Source organism: Tachypleus tridentatus, chromosome 9 (assembly GCF_004210375.1).
Source record: "Tachypleus tridentatus isolate NWPU-2018 chromosome 9, ASM421037v1, whole genome shotgun sequence".
In the NCBI taxonomy this organism is placed as follows: Eukaryota; Metazoa; Arthropoda; class Merostomata; order Xiphosura; family Limulidae; genus Tachypleus; species Tachypleus tridentatus.
This window is the reverse complement of record NC_134833.1, coordinates 132047959-132075324: the sequence shown is the minus strand read 5'-3', so window position 1 is coordinate 132075324 and position 27366 is coordinate 132047959. Positions and strand designations below refer to the sequence as shown.

The following is a 27366-nucleotide window of genomic DNA, read 5'->3' as shown; positions in this document are numbered from 1 at the left end:
TTCAAATTTTAGGTTATTTGAAATCGTAATACGTTAACATAATAAATTGAAGACTCGTCCGAGATAAATTATAATACGTAACAATACATATATATAAATATACGGTGACAAATAAATAAAATAAAGATATCATTTGCTGAATATCTTAATTAATATAGTTAAAGAAATACTAAAAAAAGAAAAGAGTTGAGCATAACTTATAAAGCAATTATTTTCATACCATCTTCGAAAGCATGACACAGGTATATAAAATACATTATATGATCTTCATGTAGTCTCCCTAACAACGTTAAATGACTAATAAAAGTTCAGTTAAGTTTGTATTGTAAATTTGTAATTTAATTTACTAAATATTTTATGGAGTTATTTAAGGTCGTGTATTACCAAACTTGCTAAACAAAGTTGAAAAGTAACACATATATAATACCACGTATTTGCGTGAGCTGTGTTTGATGAAATATAATTACTCCCTACCGCGACGACATCTGGTAGACGTCATTGGTTATTTTTGTTGACGTAGCAATTTTAAAAAATGTTGTTTCCTTTAAAGTTTAGGCTAAAACCATACTTGATAAAAACAGTAAATCATTATTTTAAACATTATTTAATCAGAATTTTTTACTATTTCTCCACATATCAATATGTTCATATATATTTTGAGCGAATATAAATTGGTTGGCTAAAGTTTGTGTTATACAAATTATTCTTTCAATGGGTTAAAACGCTGTAGTTACACCAGTAGAGGATTCTTTGTTTGTTTGTTTGTTTTGAATTTTCGCGCAAAGCTACTCGAGAGTTATCTGCGCTAGCCGTCACTAATTTAGCAGTGTAAGACTAGAGGGAAGGCAGCTAGCTAGTCATCACCACCTACCACCAACTCTTGGGCTACTCTTTTACCAACGATTAGTGGGATTGACCATCACATAATAACGCCCCCCAGGAGAGGAAGAGAATCACATATAAAAAGAGATACGACAATATTTCTTATAAGTCTAAACTGTTTATAATTATCATAATAGTTGTAGTTTCTAGCTTCAATTCACATCTTTACCCCCACCCCACTTCATTTTTTTCGCGCCCTTGGCTAACTGGTCATATCAAAATCCCTAAGGGTTCAACGCATGCCTGACTTAAAGCGGTCAAGCATATAAACGCAGGTTCTATGTTTATTTTTTGTAGATATGATAATATTATTTTGTTCTTAATGTGTTAAGTTTGGTATACGTATATGCGTAAGATTTTTAAACAGGTTTACCGATTTTCCTTTTTTCTCCAATTCAAAAATGCACACAATGTAATTGTCTCAATAGATACACGCAAGTATTTTTAATTTCCCCGAGGGTTCAGACTACAATTTAAATCGCGTAATATAAATGGGAGTGTGTTCTTCTTTAGACCTACCACCATGTGGTCATACAATCTCGTTACGTGAAGGTTCAAAATACTCTATGTATAATCAGTCTCTTAAGAACAGTGAAATATTTTAAGCTCACAACATCGTTGAACTTGCAAGAATTTAATGCCATGATATCTGGATGTCTCTAAGTGATAGGTATCTGTTTGTGAAATATATCATCGTAGTTAACATGACCTTATCCTCCTTCTCTCTCTGTGTTCCACTGATAAGCACAATGCTTTGTGGATGGCCGATATATTTTCCACTCCTCTGCATCTGCTATATCTTTATAGCTAGTTTTAGCTGCTCTGGAAACTAGAGTTGTGAAACTTGTCAAAGTCGTACTGGGAGGGGCGAAACGTTTGATTGTCACAATGTACGTGAAATTATAACTTCACTGCCTGAGTGAAAAAATTCGTAAACTCAATTAAGAATTGCATGAAACACGTTTCCGATATAATCTGTTAAGCCTTCACGAGTCTATCGAAACCTTGTGTGCCCCCCAGTGGCTCAGCGGTATCTTTACGGACTTACAACGCTAAAATTCGGGCTTCGATACCCGTGGTGGGCAGAACACAGATAGCCCATTGTGTAGCTTTGTGCTTAATTTTCAAAAATCGTCTTTAGTGTTAGTTTTCTGAGAATATAAGACCTTTGTAAGCTCTAATCTGAAGTTTGAGGAGTGAAAGTTGGAATAGAAACACATACATTTACAGCCTTTCGTGTAGAACATATCAACACAAAACGTCTGTCAACTTTCCAATTCCATGTATATAAATATATATATATATATATATATATTAATAATATAAACTCTAATATATATTTTTATAATAAACTAATTATTCTAAGCTGTAATTTCTTTATACAGATAAAATTTGAAACTTCAAGCGTGACCAACAATGTGTCCCAAACTTTACTGATTTTTTTATCTAAAATAATAGGTTAAAACCAAAGCGTTACAGAGGTAGGAGATAAACATAAAACTGAAATACAATTACGATTTCGAAATTGTGAAATCTATGGTTATAAGAGAGATAGTTGCGGAAATACTTGGCCAGCAGATGAGATATACCATCTGTACATCAATGAAATATTTAATTTAACCTCGTATGTAAAATTAAACTTGAAATCAGATACGACAAACTCAAACGAATGATTAAGCCATTGTGATCCACATATAAAATGAAAAACAGACACTAATCGCTTTCTGTCAGTTGTAAGAAAATAATGGATTTCAGTCAAAGAAAAAAAAACGATGAACTAAAAAATAAACGGATTAGTAAAAAATAAAATAATATTGGTGATAACAAGTTAACCCTTTTTTAAAGAAAGTGCAGTCCACGTGAAGATCTGAATACACCTAAATTAATAGAATAAATCTAAGGTATTTTAGTTAGTATGCGCTACGATTGAAAGAAACAAACCTGAAACGGTTCTTCCTAATTCCAATAACTTTATATGCGAATATAATACCAGAGTGAAAAAAACAACATGTAGCGATATGTTGGTTTAAAACAATGAAATACTTTATTAATAGAAGGTACATCTTAAGATGTATCACGGACAACTTTTCAGTGAAACTAATTCTTAATGAAGTTCAAACGTTTATTAACTGATATTTTCACAAAATTTCAAATAACACTACTTTTCAGTCTTTAAGCAGTTGCAATAAATAAAATGAATGTCCAAATATATTTTCTGTTGACGAAAACACAACCGTGAGTTGAAATAATTCCTGAAAATGAAAATCTACTGGGCTTCAGTCTACAAAAGATGAAGAAACTAAAGCAAAACATTCAAGGTTGTGGCTCGATTTCTCTGCTGATGATGTGGCTTATTGAATTGCTTGTGGACCCACTGTCTGTCAACACCACAATGGGCCATTTGACAAATCTTGCCGGACTTTCAATCGTAGCAAATCAACGAGATATTGTTCGCAAAAACTTTTCTTTGGGGTAAAAGCCAATGGCGATCGATACAAGAGAGAGTAGCTATTATGTTCGCCATCAACAAGGTTAGTTTACTGCTTTGTGTGTAAACTTTTGCTTCTAAATTTTCCTCGCGTTTTATTGAAAGAGAAGGGTTCAGTGACTGACGAAATACTATTGTAATTGATCATCATGAAAGAAACACTACTCACCGAGATTTCATGCTAACATACTAAACTCACGCACAAGGTTTAGGCTTGCGACAAACGTTAGAAAAACAAGTTAAAAAAAAGAGTTCAATTACTGGGCGCATGTCTCGGAGCGTGTAATAGCTGTTATTCCTACGTTAGCTGAACGTGGCATGCCTTTACGAGGAACAGATGAAAAATTTGGTTCACTGCAGAATGGGAAGTTTTAGGGCTGCTTGAGTTCATAAGTCAGTTTGACCCATTTTTAGCAGGGTACATTATGAAATATGGGAATTCTAAAAAAGGAAATCCTTCTTACTTTTCCAAAACCACCGGTGAAGAACTCATTGAATCAATGGCTCAGAAAGTCCACGCGTTCATTGTTGATGAAGTAAATTCATCTGGTTATTTTAGCTCATCAGTTGACTCGACACCAGATCTATCACATATAGATCAGTTAAGTGTTGTACTTCGATACTTAAAAGATGGGCAGCCTATTGAACGCTTTTTAACCTCTCTGGAACTGAAAAGCCAAGCGGTGTAGAAATAGGAAACCAGGTATTGCATTACTTATGTAAAGTTTGCAAACTTAATTTTTCAAAATGTAGGGGTCAGTCTTACGATTAAAATTAAACTTGAAAGAAGAAAATAACTTTGCCATATATGTACCCTGTGCAGTCCATTCAATAAATCTGGTAGGTCGAAATGCTGTTGACTGCTGTCAAGTGGCAGCTAAATTTTTCTCTACAATGCATTTGCTCTATACCTTTTTGTCAGCCTCAACCAGCCGGTGGAAAACTCTTAAAGCTCGTCTTGGAAATGAAAGTGTGTTAAAATCCTTCTCTGATACCAGATGGGAGGCACATGCTATGGCAACAACAGTAATTTTGAAGTCTTTAAGATTTTGGAAGTTTTAGAGTGTCTAGTTGAAGACAAGTCACAAAAGGGAGACACTAGAAGAGAAACAGACAATATTACAAATAAGATGCAAGATCTAGAATTTGTTTTCATGTTGATCATGTGGGATGAGATTTTGCAAAAGTTTCATAAAGCAAGTCAAGTTCTACAAAATGAGGATGTAAACTTAAAAACATGTGCAGATCTGTACGGGTCATTGGCTGACCAACTACGCACTTTAATGGATGACAAAAATTTGAAGCAGTTGCAAAGGAAATACTACTAGATGTTGATTACAATGTAGCTCAAACTTACAAACGGGTCAGAAAGAAAAAGCTCAATGACGGAGATGCACAAGAAGTAGATATGAATGCCAGAGATAAATTTCGTATCACCACCTTCAGCACGATTGTTGACAATCTAGAAACTCAGATGAGAATAAAAAGAGAGGTGTACAGAAAACTAGCAAACAGATTTTTTTCCTCAATGATGTACCGAATGATGTCACTTCACTTGCTGAAACTGAGAGGTACTCTCGGTGTTCCCAAAAGCGAACTGATGCTTATCCAGAGGACTTGGACATTAATCTCTCTGCCAAGCTTCAGCAGTTTCACTCACATGCAGGGGCGTAGATTTTTTACAACCGATGGGGGGGGGATGATTTTTGCAACCACTTATGTGAACTGTTCAATTTGCAAATTGGTAATCTCTGATTATGTGAACCTGAAGGCTGCAAAAATGCAGTCACAGAGTAATTTTGTTGCCACGATACTTCAAGGTTTCCATGTAGGTTTGTATGAGTGAGGTGTTGTGAACAGTTTTCAAAATTTCAATAGAATAAAGACAAATATGTCACAAATTAACTGTCACATGAATTTATTCCTGCACACTGCACAGTATAAAAGATGGCCATTATACTTGACAAGGTTACCAATAACTTTCATTGCATGAATTACGTTTTCAAATATTAATAAAATTAGTAATTACCCTTGATAAGTTTATATCTACTGAAAAACTGTTCATGTTGTTTGATAAAAATAATCAAAATGTCTTTGCAAACTCTTTAAAATTACATATCAATACAATGAAGCAAATAATTATTCATACTTTTCATTGAAGTAATATTCATTTAGTCCTCTAGTCTACATGTTCTCAAACGTAAACTTCCTTTGTGATGATCTATTGATGAATTCTTTCATAAGCTCTTCTATATTTATCTTGTCGACCTCATTTTTGTAAGTGTGACAAACTGTCACATGGTTGAGGCGGCATTGAGACGTAGTTGACCTTAACCAAGTCTTCAACCGTCTTAATGCAGAAAAGCTGCGTTCACATTTGCACCTGGATACTGGACATACAAGCAAAATTGTCGTGAGAAGAAACATTTCACTAAACATCTGCTGGCTTGTTTCATGCATTTTAAAGTAAGTATCCTTCGCACCTTTCAGAAATACTGCTTTTGTTGTTCCTTTGAACATGGGCAACTGAAACTCGAGCCGTTGTACAGAGATTTCTGGATAGAAGTTTATAACCGAGTTGTCAATCTTGCCAGATGTGATCATGTTCTCAAGTGCCAGATATTGCCTCAAGTCATTGTTGTCTGCATTGAATTTAGTGGTCAGATGTTCTGTGACTGTGTCCACAAATTCAAAATATTGGCTTCTGTAGTAATCTCTAGCTGTTGCAGAATGGTGTGCTGAGCCATCACCTGTGATACTTCTAGAGGGTCTGCGAATGCGTGGTAGTTCAATAGGCACCAGATCTAGGGAAGTTACCTTCTTCTCAGCTTCTTCAAATATCTTGTTGTAATTTTCCTCTGTTCGCAATAACCGCAATTGCTCAACTGTCATTGCAGATGCTTCAATCATGCCAGATACTATCGCTAATTTTGCTTGGAACGCACGATTTAGTTCCTCTAATGCAGCTAATGGATTCTGAGCCATCAACAATCCTAAAACTGTCTTTTCTTTGTCAAATCTGTCCAGCAGATTTCGTGCTTTTACTAATACATCTGATTTTTCATTTGCTAATTCAGACAAAGAATCAACAATGTCACTGTAGTGATCATTAGCACATGTAATTGCAGATAGGCGACACAACCAGCGTGTTGGACACAGTGAGTGGATGTATTTAACTGGACCATTGTGGCTGTCTGACGATACAATATTTTCAAAGACTGTCTTGTATTTGCTTGACCTCTGAAGCAAGACATCAAGTTCATGTACCCACTGGATAGAAGCTCGAACACATTCACAAGCTTCAACTGCATGTTGCATTATTAAATTAGCCTTGTGTGCTCCGCAGTGAGAAAACAAAGCTGACGGTTGCTTCTATTTTATTTTTGCCTGGCATCCACTGTACGCACCACTCATGTTAGCGGCTCCATCATAAGTTTGTGCTCTTCATCCTGACAGTGGTAAATTGAGTCTAGTCAGTACATCAAGTATAGTCGAGGATATTGTTTCACCAGTTGTATTGGAAACACTGTACAAACTAAGAAATGTCTCATGGACGTCAAGGTTTTCATCTACGTATCGTACACATATTGCTTCCTGTTCGGCACCTGTAACATCTTGAGTGCCATCAACCATTAATGCAAAGATTTTACTTTGCTGCACTTTGTGTGCTATGTTCCTCAGTATTTGATGGCTGAACATCTCCATTATTTCATTTTGAGCCTGAGGTGATGTGAATGTGGTTTTCTTTGACAAGTAGGCCGTCAGCTCAGGATCTTCCTCTTCCAGGAGCTTCATTAACTGCAGGAAGTTCCCCTCCGTATCAGTATGTCCACATAATGCTAAACCTTGACGCAGTAAGAAACGTAAACTTCTGAATATTTTGGCTAGACTTCTTTTGTATTTTTCCTGCTGCTTCTTTTTTCCATCATGTAGCTGGACAGTCACTGGAGTTACATCAAGTGAAGCTTCTTTAGATATAGCGAATCTGTGCTGAGAGGAGGATTGGTGTTCGTTGAATTTCTGGTTTGCCTTTTTCTAGTTGTAAAAACCGGTGGATATGAAGTTATACTCCACTAGCCTCTCCAATTTCCCTGTAAAAAGTCCTCTATTTTCCACCTTGGCACAGTGAAAACATATGACTTTTTGAGTCTGGTTGTCGAAATGCAGCCATGGGAACTCATCAAACCACTTGCCCTGGAAGTTGACATTTTGAGATTTTGCTTTCTGTCATGGTATTAGTTGTGCGTCTGAGTGATACAGCTTTCCACACTGTATCTGTGAAGTGTCAGATTTTTCATTACTGCACAATACTTGTTTCACAACTATCTGGTGGTTCATGATGTGCAATAGTTGCACAAGCATTTTCAGACTCGTCCTCTGATGAACACGGTATTTCCTCTGTATGGCAAGTTTCTATTCATTTGCTTGAGGTTGTTAGATTATCTGCACCTGCATTGTTACTTGTAGTACTAGTAACTGGCTTGTAGAACTGTCTAATATCGGAAAGTATCAGACGCTTACTAGTCATAATTGGAATATGTTTCCCAGATGACTCAACAAGTTAAAATACAGTCTTTATTGAAAAACTCTAACGTACAACGAACGAAGATAGAACAGTATGGAAGTCGGACTGAACTATACAATGTATTTAAGTCGAACGCGCGAACCTCACAGAAACTACCGAGCCGACTGACCGCCTGGGCATCGCTGGGACAATAATGTGTGCTAGTTACAACACAAGTAATTGCAAGTTTCTCAAAAAATACTTAAACAATCACAAATATATTATATTCCTATTAAAACTCATCAAAAGGTAAACACGTTGTGATATAATGTCTATAAGCACGTCTATTAAATAAAAACACCTAAACAAAAACTAGCAATACAATTCGAGTAGAGGCTTCAGGCTGTTAAAATCGCTCCTTTTGTGTTCTAATTATGCAAGAAAATACAATATTTTTACTATCTATGATAAGAGAATATATTGTTCTTTTACCATAAAGCACCAGCACTTTATTAGAGGGCGGTGATAATGTGAAATTTCATGGATTAATGAGGGCCACAAACACAGATCTAATGAGCCCTGTTGTAAAATCGATGTTCAGACTAAAGGGAGCGGAGAGGGTGATGTAGGGCGCGTCTGGATCCGAGCGGTCCGAACCTGTCGTTAACTGTACACTAAACGTACACTACGGTCAGCGATTCGGCAGCTAAGGAGAGTAAGGCGTTCGACAATAAAACCGGCTAGACATGCATAAGAACAATTGACGTAAGAAAACCGCATAATATACACATAAGGTTGATGCAGCTACAAGCTACAAATGGCTTACCAGATCTAGATCACAGGAGTTTACGCTTGGGAGTAATATTTTCAAATTTCATGCTCTGTTCAATCTGTTGTGATAAAAATTTTACTTAATCTTACACTACGTACAAGAGGTAGGTAGATTCTGTTATAGTGCCTACAAGCCTTGCATGTGTACTTTGGCCTACTGACTGATACTTAAGAACTATCGCTTAGATCGAAAAGCTTAGAAGCACGCCTATATTAATGATGTACATTTCGGCTACTGAAAAAGCCTACATCTAGGTCTAATTATGTGATCCGATTGGTAAGAACACGAGAATCACAAGAACAAACACACAATTTGTAAGCCTGTGATGCAATAAAACAATTCAACAGACCAAACTGTAGGGGGGATGATTGTATGCACCATACCCCTCACCTAAAATGAAGGGGAGATGTATCCCACCCATACCCCCAGGAGCTACGCCCTTGCACTCACATGCGCACCAAAAGTTCAGTGCAACAAAAACTGTAAAAACCAGGTTCAGTCATGCTGAACTTTATAAAATAATTTCAGAAGACAAAATTGAGTGTGCGTTTCCAAAAGCAGACATTGCATTGCGTGTATTTTTGACATTAATGGTCACAAATTGCACAGTTGAACGTTTATTTTCTCAACTCAAGCATATTAAAAGTCCCAACAGAACAACAATGCGACAGGACAGGCTGGATTCCTTGTCTCTGCTAAATATAGAAGCAGATTTGTTTTGAGGACTTGATCAAAAACCTTGCAATTAAAAAATCTAGGAGAAAACTGTTTAAAATTTAAATAAATATCAAGGTATAAGTAAATAATTTGCTTACAGGGTTTTAAGTTCAAAGTAAGAACTGTTAACATCAAAGTGAGAATTTTTTGAATAAAAGGGTTTTGAGTAAATTTTTCATTTTTGTTAACATCAAAGTGTGAATTTGTTAACTCAGAGTGAAAACAAATATACAGTAAAAATAATTCCTTTTAATTATCATTAATCAAAGAAATGATTTCCCTCATCATTTCTAAATAAAAGACCTCAGTCATTCCTTGATTTTGATCCATGTATAGTCTGTTAGTGGCCCGGCATGGCCTAGCGCGTAAGGCGTGCGACTCGTAATCCGAGGGTCGCGGGTTCGCGCCCGCGTCGCGCTAAACATGCTCGCCCTCCCAGCCGTGGGGGTGTACAATGTGACGGTCAATCCCACTATTCGTTGGTAAAGAGTAGCCCAAGAGTTGGCGGTGGGTGGTGATGACTAGTTGCCTTCCCTCTAGTCTTACACTGCTAAATTAGGGACGGCTAGCACAGATAGCCCTCGAGTAGCTTTGTGCGAAATTTCCAAACAAACAAACAAAAGCTAGCGACGATAGTCCTCATGTAGCTTTGCGCGAAATTCAAAAACAAACAAACAAACAGTAGGAAGATACGTCAGTAACTGTATTTCTAAAATGGTGATTGCTCAAAAACACGAAATTTATCCAAGTTGTAGAACTAAGTCCTCCTTTTATTTTACACATCGTTAAACCTTAAAGCGGATAAACAAATATGCAAATGTCCTGTTTCGAATTTATTTAGTAAAGAAAATGCTCACTTGCTGTACATTGCTAACAACCTCACAACTTGGTTGGATTGTTTATACAAAACCAAAGTTGCTGATTTAAATCCAGATTAGTTATGTTAACTTCAATAGCAATATTCGCTTGATCTCATGAATTTCTTTAGCGACTAAATTGTAGCCATTTACTTTAATTGACATCACAGTCAGTTGATACCTTATTTTGCAGTTGTTTTAGAACAATATGACACAGATACCTTCCTTGTAGCCAAGTTTAAATAATTCGCAATCTATAATGCCTTTTATAAATCGCGTTCTGTTTTTAAGAAAACTAAAAGTAGTTACAAGTTTGGAAAACAAGATGAAAACTTTGTGTCAAATATTCTTCAGCTAAGTGCAGCGCCCATTTATCGATTTTACATTAAAATGATTTATTATTTTCTGTAGAAACACGTTATTATTTGGCGAACAAGTTTCTTTCAAAACGGATCGGCAGCTTTTACACAAAATACATCTGGAAACTTTCGAGATGACAGTTTCTGCCGAGTTTTTTTTTTCACCGAAGAGAAGTTGTTCAGTTACATAATCTATTGTTAGCTTTACCACCATTGTTTCAATTTGAGGAAATCGATCCATTTGTCAGCAACCAACGGGTATGGAAAACCAAAAGAAAAAACAATCCTTCAGGAGAACTGTTTCGTTCAATAAATATGTTTTATCGCTCGTAACGTATTCTACATAAAGCAGTTCTTTAGTATTGTTATAAATACAACACTGCAGGGGTTTAAAAAAGAATTCTACAACATTCGGTGTGCTATAATCCAAAGACTCAGAAGAAAAGACTATAGCACTTAATATATAATTCAAAGACCCGGCGTGGCTAGGTGGTGAAGACACTCGACTCGTCACCCCAAACATGCTCGCCTTTCCAGCTGTGGAGGCGTTTTAATGTTATGGTCAATGCCACTGTTCGTTGGTAAAAGAGTAGCCCAATAGTTGGCGATGGATGGTGATGACTAACTGCCTTCCATCTAGTCTTACACTGCTAAATTAGGAGCGGCTAGCGTAGATAGCCCTTGAGTAGCTTTGCACGAAATTCAAAACAAACAAATAAAACAATTTCAGAGTTCTACAATATGTAGATTTTTAGCGTTAAAAGCCTTCACGTTAACAACTGAGTTAATTGTGGTATATTTGTATTTATGGTAAAATTACTTACTAAGGCTAATTTTAAACCACAAACGTGAGGACAGTCAAGCAATAGATCCCTACCACCAACGCTGAGGGACAGGATTTCCCTCGTATATGTTACCCACAACTTTCAGGGTAAGGAATATTTGTGGTATCGTACAGAGTTGAAACCGTCTCGAAAATCGAAAGGCGTCACCGGGGTGAAGGAAAGCAATAGACAAGAAAAGCAAAATGGTGATCACTATCGTATCTGCAATAATAATATAATAAACATTTTAATAATTCTCATGGCCCTACATGACCAGGTGCGTTAGGGCGCTCGACTCGTAATCTGAGGGTAACGGGTTCGAATCCCCATCGCACCAAACACGCTCGCCCTTTCAACCGTGGGGGCGTAATAATGTAACGGTTGGTAAAAAAAAGTAGCCCAGGAGTTGGCGGTGGGTGGTGAAGACTAGCTACCTTCCCTTTTGTCTTACACTAAATTAAAGATGGCTAGTGCAGATAGCCCTCGTGTTGGTTTGCGCGAACTTAAAAAAAAAAAAATTATTTGGTATACACGAATATACAAAATCAGTCAATTGAATAATCTTTGTTGTCGTATAAGTGTATTATTATTAGGCTACTCTGTTACCAATGAATAGTGGGATTGAACGTAACATTATAACGGCCCCACGGCGGAAAGGGCGAGCAGGTTTGGTACGACGGAGATTCGAACCCGCGACCCTCAGATTACGAGTTGTTTATTAAAAAGCAAACATTTCTAACTCAATATTTTTTCTCTTCTTACTTCGCAAACATTTTTATATCTTTTTTAAAATTTTCTCCGACCTTAACACTGTTTTGAAAGTCCAAGGTTTTTCTGAAATCGTAGTTAATATGCAAAATAGGAAAACCAACGAGTACTGCGTTGGTGAATTTATTATACATCAACATAAAACGTAGTAAACATATGGAGACCTCTTGAATAGCATAAAATTTATCAACATACAAGTTTGATTTTGTTTTTAACCCTAAAGCGCGGATTACATAAATAATTTATCAGCTTATTTATTCCCATTAAATACTTATCAGAACAAAGAATAAAGAACACAGTCAACTTCATCAACAGTTTATTTATATTACATATCAATCATGACAGTGACTTCAGAGATAAATGCTATAAAGGAAAAAGTTGCTTTTCTTTGTACGAGCAAATTAAGGCCAAGAGTTTAATGATTGTTTCTAGAGTTGCTCCTGTCTACGTGTAACTGTTTATAAAATCAAGTATTATTCAGTACAAAATTTACATCGAGTTCTTGAAGAATAAAATACACCCATGTGAAGCCCTGTCCGTGTTCCATCGCATTGGAGTTTTAGAATCCAAAATTATCTTTCGCTAAAATAGTTGAGGTAAGAATTGTATAACCTCATACTTGTTCTGATTATTGTCTGTTCTGTGTTATCGTCTCTTTTTCACATGTGGTTCAGACAAGCAATGAATGCTGGACTCTTCTCTACACACACACACACACACACACACACACACACACAATAAACTGATGGTACGATTTTTTTTAAGTAATTTACTTAATCAGTATAATGCAAATCAAGCAGCTCATTTTAAGGGTTAATTACTTTACTTCGGTAACGTTTAAAACAAATGGGCTCAACTTTCAAGCTTAAAGTTCATATATTATTGAAATATAATTTAATTACAAAAAAAACGCTAAATTCTCTATAGCATAAATACAAACATTAATGAAAACCAACAGCAATTTTATCACTTTCAAATCAGTACAAGTTCACCAATAATATTGTTCTAATAATATCATGATATCAATATAGGAGTTCATTCGCATACATTCGTTATCAATGAATATACTATGAAAAACTGTTTTAAGTTTACGGACGAAATACAAAATGTTAGATTGATAGTAATGTTTATTGCGCGAGTTTTGATATTTATTTACGAACATTCTTTTCGCGTAATTAGACATTTAAATGGTGATTTGATTTTTAAAAAAATATATCTAAAATTATTTCTGAATGTGTATTTTTAAATCGATGAATTCCGCAATTACGAAATCTCATTTCAAACCTACACAATAGGCTACCTGTAGTCTGTGTCCACGAGTATCAAAACTTGACTTTTAACATCGTAGCACTGTAGGCTTAACCACGGAGTCGATGGCAGACCACTACGTTAAAAGGTAATCTCTGTAACTAAGTCGCTCATTATATAACAGTAAAACACTGTGTTTAATACGAACAGAATGATAAACACTCATGTTTGATTTACTAAAGTAACAGTGACTTGAAATATTAGATACATAAAAAACATTCAGTGGTTTGTAAATTGATTTACCAAGTTTTATACGAACAATGTTTAAAGAAAATTTAAGTAAAGTCTTTATTTCACTGTGCTTATCAAATTTCAAGTATTTACAAATTTTTGGATAAAATATTTGAATATCAAATACTTCCTGGACAAAAACAGTAGCCTAAATTTAATATGGTGGCCGGAGATCGTCCCACGTTATTCGATGTAGGCCCGAAAATATCGTAAACAGTAATGTACCAAATTGATGAAATAATAAGCCATAATGTAGGTCACGTTTATTCGATACACTGAGGGATGGGGGCTTTGAACCCCGCAGTGGAGAGCAGGTATGTTATAACAGCATTAAGAATACAGCATATTTTCCATACAAGTTAATGACAAAAATAAGAGCTCTGTAAAATCACGTGGTACAAAGCGATTTACATTGAAAAAGTACATTTATAATTTCTGCCGCAACTATACAGCAGTTAAGTTTTATACTTACAATTTACATAATGTTTCGTTATAGAATAAAATAAGCCACACAGAAATGTTGAAAACAAATATTTACGTTTACTTCTGCATTCAGCAACTGTTAAAACCTTTTTGCTGCTATGTGCACTTTTCATTTATTAATTATTATTACACAAAAACAATTTGCTAGCTTAACTGACAACTGGAACATGCTTTACTAAATGATACAACTTCAACAACAGAATAATGTATTTTTGCATCACCCCATTACATGAAACTTTTTTATAAATCAAAATTATTAGACAATTATTACTAACAACTGCTTTATACATTTTTTTTATGTATAAATATACCAAATTATCATTTATTTTAAAAACGAGCAAACAGGGAAAAATAGAAAACTTGAATCATTTAAATTTTTTGCATGGAAAACACTCCAGTACACAAAAGTGATGTTATAAACAATTACAAAACTGTTAACTATTCTTTTAATTGTTACTATGGAGAAACAAACATCCCACGAACACAAAAATGATAAAATGTATATATATATATTATCTTTAAACATTTCAAACAATAAATGGTTGTAATTAACAAAAATACAACATAATAAATCAAGCTTTTTAATCTTTGTTTGTCTGACAGTTTCAAAGCTGCTCTAACAACATAATTACAAACTAATAAACTGAAACTAAACAAAACCTACTGAATTACACGACATAGGTAATTTTGAACATATTATAAACTAAAATTAAACCGTACAAAATTAATAGTTTTAACACTTAATCAAGAACTCTATAAATGCAGCTCAAGTTAAAAACATTTTTCAGCTGTTGTCACCACTAAGTTACCAAAGTCATTCCATTTTCATGACAACTTTAAAGTTTTTTACTAATATCCACACACACACACACACAAGGCTGCCCAAGTGTTCTATATTTTGTCTTCAAAATTCTCCCAAAAAAATACAAACTTCAAGTTTGCTTCATCATAACCCCCCTTACAGCGCCATAAAAAAACTTGTGGAAAAGGAAAAAGATAATAAAAACAACTGTAATATTTCTCAAGTGCAACTTAATTATATTTAACTTTTTTTAATAATGTTTTGTTAATTTAGAAACAATAAAGTAACAAATATTTTCCAAATTGCCATGCACAAACATTACAGTAATATGGCCTAGGGGAAATGTTTAACCTTTAAATCCAGGCAAGTGTACAGAAACCTTTATGTATACTGATTGTAACAAAACAACTATAACTGTTTCTATTGGAATGCAAGTCAAATTTAACCTTCTCTTTCTTGTTAACACTTAGAATAATTCACCTTCCATAATGGCAAATAATTTTACACAACTCTCCACATGATGATGCATTACCAATCTCCCTCCTAATATTTTATATACACAAGTACCTGGTTCTGAAAATTGTCAAAAAACAAAAACTACTGTAAATACAATAAACATCTGAGGAAAATTATCAAATTTTTACATTTTTAATTATCAGGTACAGTGTTGATAATAAACAAAACACCAAAAAATAGAAATATAAACACACAATACCCTAAATGAGTGTACAAATATCTCAAGTGTGTAAATAAAATATATAGTAACAGTGTAAAATAAATCCATTTTTAAGGGTTTTAACGATTTCAGAAGTGCACGATGATTATATCAGAAATTATCAGGTTTCACATATCAAGCTGTCCACAGTTTATCTCATACCCTCTCGGATAAAAGTGTTCACCATCATAACCATTAAGTGATCTTAATCATATTTCATTTGTCAGTAAATATTTATGGACTGAATGACATTATTTTAGTAAATATTGTGAAATATGTACACAAAAAATTACTGACAGTATTATATTTCAACATAAAACTTGTTCATTTTCAGCCTCTTCTGTATAAAGAATAATCTGTATTATTAATTGTTTTAAACAAGCATATTTTTGTAATAACATGGGCAGAATAACATGTTAAATACAAGAAATATTTCTCTGCAGTACCTGGAGAACCTACAACACAAAATTGGGAAATTCTACAAATACATTTTACAATCCTTTAAATCAATTTTTCTTATAAAGTCTGTAACTACTCCTTAAATGCTGAAGATATATTTGTAACAGATTAGTAGTTCTAAACTTTTTGTTTTCATGACCAGTTGAGCTATAGCATCTAAAAAAAATATAGGTTATTTACAAACTATTCATTTGAATAAAGAATTTAGAAAACATCTTAATGTGTTGAAAAAAAAACTTTTAAAAGAAAATATAAAAAATATACCATATATTATTTGTCACAACTTGCAATCTTATATTTAGTAAAAACTATTAACAAATCCACCTATTCATTATTCTGTGAATACAAACAGTAATAAGTTAATTGTTGAAGAACTTATAAGCAGTAAAAACTTAATAATTTCATAGAAAAACTTATGGTCTTTTAAGTAGGCTTACTTAATTAAACAGTAATTAGTGTAACAGCAGTAAAGGTAATCATAGATATGACTGTTTCCAATTTTCTCTATTGACTGGCCACCAATCCTTAAGTCTGGGATAATTTTTCTGTTTTTATCTGAAAGTAGCAAGCCTAAACGAAATAAACAAAAGTATTTTTTTACTGTGCAAATAAATGACACTTGAATTAAAAAAAATACAGCCAAAAACTTAACACAGGACAATTAAAAACATACTTAATAGCAAGATGTATTGTTAAAAGAAATTAACATTGTAGTACAATGAAGTTACTTAATAGTTCATATATAGCAAAGAAAAAAGGGTCATTGAAACACCAAAAAGCTATGATCAAATAACACTGTTGAAACTACAGATGCCTAACGGCAGAACACCATTTTATAAATGAGGCAACTTTGATCATGTAGTTAATGTGTTATTAATACACACAAGGTGGTGCTAGCATTCCTTCTTACTATAGTTGAAAAGCAGCAAAGTTTTTATTCACATAGAAATACAGATTATATAACTAATACATTCCTTGTTGACTTTCTTTTATATGTTTGTTGGGAAATGCTTGACATTAAAATTAAAATGCTTTAAACTAATTACTCTTGCAGTAATTAGAAGAGAATATATAAATCAATTTTTAAAAGTAAAACTGAACTTCTGAATGAAATGGAATGAGTAATATAAACACTTTGTTTACCACTTTCTACATATTATAAGAATTTATTCCAAAAATTTAAAGAGAGAGAGTCAGTTAGCAGAGTATATGATTAAGCCCAAAAATACACACAGGTAAAATGCAATATATTATCCAGGGTCAGTTCAGAATGAGATGTTTACAATTATTAGCTACTTAGGTATTAATTCTATTGTACTAGTTATGCTAAAATGAAACAATTCTCTAGCTTTGGCATTACACACTATAAAAAATTACTTATGTTGAAAAACTGTTGTAAATCTAAAAGTTTTTTTTTTTTTCAATAAGTGTGCAATTTACTGATCAAGTTCATGATTTATTAATAAATATAAAACTGTAAACTTTTATGGTAACAAATATTCTAGTCACAGAACAGTATAAACTTTATAAGTCCAGTTTCAGAAGAGAAAACACTGAAATTCTGACAAATATGAAACACATTATTTAATACTACTTTGAATGATTATGAGTGATTTTGGTGGCAAATTTCTTTGTTGTTTTTTTATTTCATGCAAAGCTACACGAGGGCTATCTGCGCTAGTTGTCCCTAATTTAGTAGTGTAAGACTAGAGGAAAGGCAGCTAGTCATCACCATCCACCACCATTTCTTGGGCTACTCTTTTACCAACAAATAGTGGGATTGACTGTCACATTATAATGCTCCCATGGCTGAAAAGGTGAGCATGCTTAATGTGATGGGGATTCAAACCTGCAACCCTCAGAATACGAGACGAGTGCCTTAACCATCTGGCCATGCCGGGCCTGGTGGTCTTAAGCACAGCAGAAATCTTGAGAAACTTCAAGAAAAATCAAGCTACTCAAGCTAACAGTCTTGTGGCCCAATTCAGTATCACCAGACATACAGGTAATGTGGCACATGGCTGGCTCAATAATTTAAAAAATGCCAGGACTTTCAAGGACCAAACTGTCATTTTGAAAGCCCTCATTAACTCATTTTAACTCCAAAAAAATTAAAGAGCTAATGTTTTATTATATTTCATGAAAAATGCAGCAACAGCTGTACAGAATGTTTTAGAAGCAATGCTAACACCTCAGACATCAAAAATGGAAATTTAATGAAATAAAAGGAACAAAATCTATTAAACAATCCATTAGAGAAAATGCTAAATGAATTATTTATAGAAGTATTCTTGTATCACACAATTAAAGAATAATTGTTCTGAAATAACTTCATTTATTGTACAAAGTGGCCATATTTCTCAATTATCACAAGCTACAATCATGAACCATTTTCTTAAAAATTGTATTCATTTTAGGCTTCAAAGAACATACTGTTATAACAACAAACATCATGAAACCATAGTTACACTGCCAACAAATGTTTCTTAAAAGTAGAAGATTGTTTCCACAGTATTTATTAATAGAAATCAATATGACAAAATATCCCAGCTTACATCAATCACTATATAAACAAGTGACTTACTCAGGTATAAGCTGATGGGTTTTCTTTAAGTGCACACCTCTGATTCTTTTCATGTATGGTGGCTAGCTTTATAGCCCCCATCTCAAAATATAGGGAGGGTCAGTCTGAGTGTTTGTCTCTCATTTGTAAAGCTACACATGCAGGCAAAGCTCAACATTCACTTTTGGAATGATAGAACAGACATGAATAATGTTGATGTCAAATTTCATTCCTCAACCAGGTTATTCTACACTAAATTGTTAAGAATTAAAAACACTGTCAGTCACATGTCATAATGTGACGTAACTTAAATAGGTTTATTGTATGTTATTGTTAAACTGCTCTTAACATGACTTTACACATGAGGAAAGAAAAGCATGCTATTTGTATTAGAAATATACAGATTGGATAAAGTAGTACAGAATAAAAGAATATGAAAACAAGTTACACTACTGGTAATTTATTTGCATTAAAGCAACCTTTTCCACTCCAGTATCTACAACCATGAGTTAGTTTTCTATGAAGTAGCAAAGAGTGAAATCAAGAGAACAGACAGTTATATAGGAAAGTAAGGGTTAAGAAGTACTTTGTACTTAAACTGTTGTGAACTGTTAGTCAAACAGTTAGTTGGAAGTTGATCCACTCTTGTAACTTAAGCAACATAATCTTAGCTGTTGGGTGAATGATACCTTTAAAGTAGTGAACATGATCCCAAGTTCTCCATTTTGCAGGTGAGGCTCCATCATATCTTCTATAAAGTGGATTTCAGAACCAAGATGGCGAATTGCTGCACGGACAACTACAAACTGGAAAACTGGGAAGAGGTCGTCCATCGTCCATAGGAATTGGGTTTTAAGCTTTTTAAGAAATTCCTGGTAAACAGTTGTTTATTATTATGAAACTGAAATATTATGAATCTTAGTTAAATATTTTTCATAGTTACAGCTTTTTCCCACAAATTATTTTGAATTTATAACACGCAGCATAAAAATAATCTACACAGATTATTTAAAACACTATGCAATCTAATACTCTATAATGTCATAAAGATATCTAATAATTAAATTATCCAAGAAAATGTTTACTTTTGAAATGTTTAAAAAAAAAATTTAAAGTGTGGCATAATACAATTCCAAGATCTTGATGCATACAGGGTAACCTTGACATGCATCTCCGTTATATACAATATAATCCTGATAAAGACATACAGTAGTTCTTCATGTATATAGCATAACCTTATTGTGGAGATGGTGTAGCTCTGTTATACAAAGGATAATTTTGAAATTAGTCGCAGCTTAGCTCTGACACTCAAATTATAACACCTTGATATAGACAAAGCTGTACTTTGATGTACACAGGACATCAAAGGTAGCTTTAAATGTACATAGAATAATCATTCTATGAAATAATTGATGTATATAAAGTAATGTACACAAGATATAAATCATACAGGGGTTGAAAATGGGCACTTTGATGCAAAGAAATATCAAATACAGAAACATGAAAACTGATAATTTATTTTAGTGTTTCCTTTTGAAATTAAAATACTATACTCCAAGTATTAATATTCAAATTATAATATACATTCTGATGCCAAGTGTATTGACATACATTGATAAAGTTATATGATTAAATTTTAAATGTAACTGTAAAAAGGTTAAGACATGCACACTTTAACCCACACTGTATTCAGTGGGTTAACATATACAGCTCCCTTTAGTAAGACAAGAATCATCATTTGTCATTTCAAATGTTGTTTTATTTAATGAAGAGATACTGACAATTTGAAAGATTATTATAAATACTTATCAAGTGAATCCAAAAATACCTTATTTATTTCTTCAAATGCTTCATGAATTATCCTTAGCTTCATCAGGGGTGTGAAGGCTGTGCTGTAAATATAAGTTAATGAAATCTTATATAAAGCTACTGCTGGATAACAACAGATGAATAAAATATTTTCAGAGCCACACTACAAATGTGTACGTTAATCATACTTGGATTATTGAAATCTGAATGAAGGTAAAACTAATACACTCAAATCAAATTCCAGGACACCAAAAATTGTTAAAATTTGTAATTTTCAAAGGATACCACAGCTTATAGATTTGTGCACATCATGAAGTAATATGATTTACATGCATCACAAAATTTGCAAATGTAATTTGTAAAATATTTATTGAAACCTGTTTATTTTAAAATTGCTTGAGGTCATATTCAATGAATAGTTTTAAAACCTTCATCACTAGTAACTGTCAACTGAACAAAAGTACTATCTACCTTATATGCTGCAGAGTTTCTATTGCTTTGGCCAACAGTCGTTTTCCTGGACAAGGACTCTAAGATTGTAAAACAATAGTCAAATCCTACTTTCAGACTCAAAAAAAAAAAAAAAGTTTAAAATAAGCTTTATACTGATGGCTTAGTTCTGATGTTTTACACTAGTTGCGAATATTAAAATGCTGTTTGATATATGATTATTAGCCATTGTATTTTATTAATATTTCAAACAGGAGAGTAACTACAGAAAGATCTACATTGTAAAACCTCATTTTAATACTTATTTAAATTAATTTTTATCAAATACTTGCATGTACCTGCTATTAACATGTACTATAATAAAATAACTGCTTGCAAAAATCGTTAAAACAAATAAAATATCTTTGTTGGAACTGTACATTGGAATATATAAAATGCATTATTTAGTACTCACTTCAAAATTCTAGTCAATATGTAAACAAGCTCCACCTAACAAGCAATATGCAGATTTTTAATAACAATGCCTAAATTTATGTAAATCTATGAAGATAGAAATATTATGCATTTTAATAAATATTATTTATGTAAAACAAAAACAAGTCTACTTTTAATAACTTAAAATTAATTTTACTTAAATACCCTTGACTTTTATGAGATGTTAGTACAAGAAATACTTATTTTCAACAGATGTTACTTCCAATGCTATTGATTTCCAGTAGTTTGTGATTTAACCTGTTGACTCCCAAGTATTTCAGCTGCTACAATATAACTTTAATACTTATTTATTTTGTAACTTTTTCCTGAGGCCATTTTGGATCGAAAGTGAAATAATTTGTAAGTAGGTCAAATGCATGTAAGGTGCTGACATCTAGCGATGAAGTTAGGTATTATTGAGAACGAATTAACTCGTCCGTGGCACTGTGTTAGCGATTGGCTTGGACGAGTTATCTTGTCTACGGCACTGAAAGGTTAATGCTTTCTGAAAGAATTATTGTATGAACAAACAAGGGTGTTTTTTTCTGGTTTAAAATTCAACAAACTTCACATTTTGTAAACGTATTTCATTCCTGCTGTGTACTTACTCAGCAATTTTAAGCCGTTAGTCATCATAACATCAAATGTCATTCACCATGACAACAAGAATGTATTATGTACGAAAATAAAGGTGATCCCTGTTATATATTGTATTGCTCTGCATCATTTCATTAGAACATTCCCCAATTACTACCCATCATAAAATGACATTGCCTTGTTTTTATTACTCGAGCATTCCAAAGTTAATAGTCCATATTCTAATGATATACAAATTTTAAGTTTTTAATTTTATAATGAAATATTTTGTTAAAAATTGTGAATTTCCCCTAGTGTGAGAAACGTGACGTTTTTTACTCTCAGCATCACCTTTTTTCTATTCACCATCTCTTTAATAAATATAAAATTTAACATAAATTACTGACAAATCTGATAAAGGATATTTTTTATAAGCATTCAATCATGTTTGGTTAAAAGCTTCATTCCCACAGGAAGTTATCAGATGATCGATCAATTTCACCGAGTCCACTTATAGAAAGTAATTAAGACATTGTTGGACTAGTTTAGTTTACTAGGTGTAGTGCTGGTCAATTACTACCAATACAGTATTTGTAAGTATTAAAACTAATCAATGTTTGGTCATTTAATGTTCTTACATATGTTTTGTATAGTACAGTTAGTTAAAAAACCATACTACAACTTTAACAAATTTACTTAAGAGTTGACTAAAATTTTTCAGGAATGCATCCCCTACACAAAACATTTAAAAATTATGTTGCTTAACATCATTTCAAACACACATCCCACTCACAGGAATACATCACAATGTATAACAAGAACCCCTGTACACTACAATCATTCAACAATATCAAGCAGAGTGTTGGTAATCAAAACACTGGATATGATTCACCATGTGAACAAGGGTGTGTAATGCATATGAAAGTACACCACATTCACTCAACAATTTCAAATAAATGGACATTTACTGGGAAATCCATGTTTCCCTCACCTTCTTAATTTGAAACAATTCTAGAAAATCATGTTTGTCTCTCTTTAGCAAAAAAATCAAATTTTGATATATATTTTCATACCTTTTTAGGGTACTTCAAAAAGTCACCATCACATATACCTAGAAGTTTTCTTTAAAACAGAACAAAATGTATCATTAAACACAATTATAGAGTAAAACACTTGAAAGTATTGTAATCATCCATGAGGTTTAACTTGGAAAAATGTATGATAATTCATAGTTAGTTTCATAAAATTACTTGAATATTTATCAGTTAACATGGTAAAAAGATTTCAGTAAAACTTATCAATGATTATTAAACACAAAATAAGAATTTTTTTTCTTTACTTTTATCAACTATCTGCTACTAAGGTTGATTTACATGTTTCAGAACAAGAAATAAAGTTATAACACAAAGTAACTGACAACTAAAACAAAAATATTCATTTCAACTATAGTTTATGATATGCACATTTAAACAGTGAATACAATTTAAAGAAAAACCACTTTATTACCTTCAATATTTTCTTCAGTCTTGGAGAGTCTGTTGATTAATTTACAAAATACTTTAAATAAAACAAGAAATACTTTAAATAGCTCATCAGGATGTTGAAAAGGAAAAACATGTTTTCTCACCGATCTACTCCAAGAAAGGTCATCAGAGCTATGTCAGACTGTTTATTCCACTTTAAGAGACGTTCCCAGTAATGTTCATCTTCATTTTCACACTCTAGTGCATACAGGGTGAAAAGTGTGGGATAAAGACGAGGAAGAAGGACTGGATGAAGAAGACTGCTTGGTGTAACAACGTCTCTGGAAATGTATTTAGTCCAATGTGTAAGGAAATTATTCCATTCACATCTTATTTAATAACTAAGTATAACATGCTATTCTTCCCATACCCTGGCAGAGTGTAATAAATGCTTTAAAAAAACACTATTTTCATCTTTGTTGTCATTCGTTTTTGAGTTAATAATACAAAATATGATTGATAAAAGTAAGATAAATGTACATGTTGGCTAATGATCTAAACCTGTTAATTTGGTTTTAATAAAACTGTAAATACTTTGGTGCTACTGGTTCCATATTTCTTAAAACAAGATATACCTGTTTAAAATTTATACAATTAAAAATAAGTTATATATCTTTGTACTTTTCTTAGCATTTAATCAAATTGAGCAGTAATTTCACACTATCTTAAATAATAAAAAATTCCTTTTTAGTTTTATTGTCAATTCATAATAATTTTCAGCTATATTAGTCATCAAAATTTCACAGAACTTAAAGTATATATATATATATAATCACCTAATGGATACTTCTGTCTTTGCAGTATGACTTAGCTGAAAAGAAGCTTCCAGTAATTTGTTTTAGCACAAAACTACACAATGGACTATTTGTGTTCTATCCATAATGGCAATTCAAACCTCAGGTTTTTAGAACTCTAAGTATGTAAAATTAAAGCTGGCCCATCAGAGACACTTTTGGAAGTAATTAACCAGCCAACCAGAACCATTTAGTTTTTCAAAAGTGTAATTCCATTTTGTGACCTTATGTTTTTGTTCAATATCATTAAAAATAATTCTTGCTTAGTTTGATAGTTTATTTGTATTCTTTTTCTCACATACTGTAAGCCATGTGAAGATATATATGGAAAATCTAGAAGAGCAAAGACTTGAGATGAAAATGCCCTAAAAAAGCCTAAGTGAATAAAAAACAGAACAAAATATTACAAATTACCTATACGAAAAAAGTGGTTATAACTTGAATAACTTGTATACGGTACATCAGTATTTCCCAACATTCTCTAGCCTAACATTTAATACAAACATTGTAACGTGCCAATCCTCTCCCCATACACCCCAATAAAAACTCAACCCAACAATGACTTATTGCTACATGAGTTACAGCAAGTTAGAACATAGTGTGATATAGCATTTGAAGCCTTAAACCACAAGAACAGAATTAAATAGAATTATGAATAGACTGTTCTCTAAGTTAAAATGCTTTTACTTACAACCTTTAAACTTAAAATTAAACCTTTAATTCTTCAATTTATTATTTTAAACATGAAAACTTAGATTCATGTACATAATACCCACCTATAGCTGTAGTATTCTTATGCTGATTATATTCAAATATTTGATTTACCTTAAATATTTTTAAGCAACAATGACTAAGGTTCTTGATTATTAAATTTATGGAAAAGTTTATATCTTTAAGAGTTAATATTATATTTCTCAATTTCTATATAATTAATAATTTTAATACCAGATGTCAGCTATTGTTACACTTGTAAAACAGTATTCCACAGATTAATAAATTTACATTGCTCATTATATTGTTACCTGATGCAGGCTCTTGTAAGAGGGCCAAAAACACACAAACATTTTAACATAATTACACATTAATTTACCTTTGTTATGAGTTTTAAATAAAAAATAACAAACCAAAATATACTTTGGTTCTGTTTATAAAACTAAATTCACATAAAAGAATGCATTTCATTTTTTTCACCTTTCTAAAATTCCATGGCACACCTATTCATAACCAACAGCAAACCAGTTGAGAAATACTCTGCTACCTTAACACTGAAATTAGTTGCAAATTCTTTGTGTAACTAATTAAAGTAATGGCTCTTTTACTACATGAAAAATAACAAAATGTTAACCCGCAGAACTTGACTTTATGAAGTGAAAACTGAATACAGCATTGGAATTAAATATTTATCAATTTATCTGTGTCAGGTATTTACTAATTAGCTTCTGAACACTCATGGTAGACAATATAGATGTAGAGTTAGTTATGACATCACTAGCACATATTTCAAAAGACTGTGAACAATATTGTTACAATTAAACGAATTTCTATAAATTGCTTGTTTTCATAAGATCTCTTCTTCCATTAAAAAGGTATTAAAAATCTTCATATTTGCATAAATCTAACATTTTACATCTCAATAAACTTTTCCACAATTTTTCCAAATCTATTTGGAGACTTTACATGTCTTGCAATGTACTGATACAGTAAAAGCCAGTAAAACAACCTAAATTAATCTTCAAAATAACAACTTTTCTGTGTCAAAAAAAATTTGGAATAAAATCTATTCTTAAACTTGAACTTCAGGATAATTTCAGATCTTTATTAGGTGCAGAAAATGAAAAATGTAATAGCTTAAACATGACGTTTTTAAAAGTTATCACATTAAACACACAAAACTGCATGACAATTGATGAAGTGTGAAAAACAATGAAGTAACAAATTCAGATAATATAAAAATGTATAAAAATTATAAACAAGAAATATAATTTAAAAAGTGGTCTAAAAAACAAAAAAAATTGTAAAATAAAGTAGAACAAGATACACAAATTCAGTTGTTGTTGTAGTTGTATTGAATGAAAAGCAACTTTAGGGCTATCTGCATTAGCCATCCCAAATGACGTAGTGATTAACTAGTGGGATACCAGCTGGTCAACATCACCCACTGGCAATTCATAGGTCACTCTAATTAAATAATTGGATATCTTCAACACTCTTACAAAAATACATTCACAGTCTCAATGAAGCACCTTATTACTTTTCATGGCAGCAGAGGGGCATGAATGTTGGACCCACAGTTCAGGTTTTCTGATTAATGTGTTGTTCTTGGCCCAAAAAATTCAGTGAAAAACCAACCTTGATATGTCATCTTCATCGTCATCATCACTTTCAGAATGAGAGCTGCTAAATTCTTCAGCAAAATATCTTGAACTTCTTAAAGTAAGAGGTTTCACCTCACATGGAAGATCAGGAAAAAGAATCCTAAAAGATAAAATTATTTTAAATCAAAAATTAAATAATTTTACTACCATTATACAAATCTTTTATACATCAAAACTCTGCAATATTCTCATAATGAGAAACTACTCATGATAATGATAAATTATTCATTAAAATTAATTTTAATACATACGAAAATAGCTTGTGATATTTTATTAATGAGTTGTTTATTTGTATTATTTGGTAAAAATAGATGTGCTTTAATTCCCCAAAATAATTATTTAGTACCATTTCAAGTAACAAATAAAAACCAAATATCCTGAATTTTTAATCCTGTTCTGGTTTTCCAGAATTCTTAATCTTTGATGTTAATATATACGTTTCTCAGCCTAATGAAGCAACAAAAATTACTAATAATAAAAACCTTCAGAGAAATGAATTTATAACCAAAAAATAGATTATTTTCAGATAATAAGAAAATATTTTCAAGAAATGCTGTAATTTGGGACTTGTTG

General features: G+C 32.5%; 1 protein-coding gene across 2 annotated transcripts in view; it reads right to left on the bottom strand.

Annotated features, from left to right (window-relative positions):
- Positions 1-14291: 14291 nt before the first annotated feature.
- Positions 14292-27366, bottom strand: part of Als2 (Amyotrophic lateral sclerosis 2) — an 86274-nt gene continuing 73199 nt past the window's right edge. For both annotated transcript variants that reach the window (XM_076457327.1, XM_076457328.1), the window contains exons 22-28: positions 26768-26893; positions 23729-23905; positions 23175-23223; positions 21073-21131; positions 20621-20684; positions 19482-19664; positions 14292-16799 (exon numbers count right to left, since the gene is read on the bottom strand). In XM_076457327.1, coding sequence (XP_076313442.1) covers positions 16755-16799; positions 19482-19664; positions 20621-20684; positions 21073-21131; positions 23175-23223; positions 23729-23905; positions 26768-26893 — 703 coding nt within the window. In that variant the 3' untranslated portion in view covers positions 14292-16754. The remainder of the gene's footprint in view (positions 16800-19481; positions 19665-20620; positions 20685-21072; positions 21132-23174; positions 23224-23728; positions 23906-26767; positions 26894-27366) is intronic.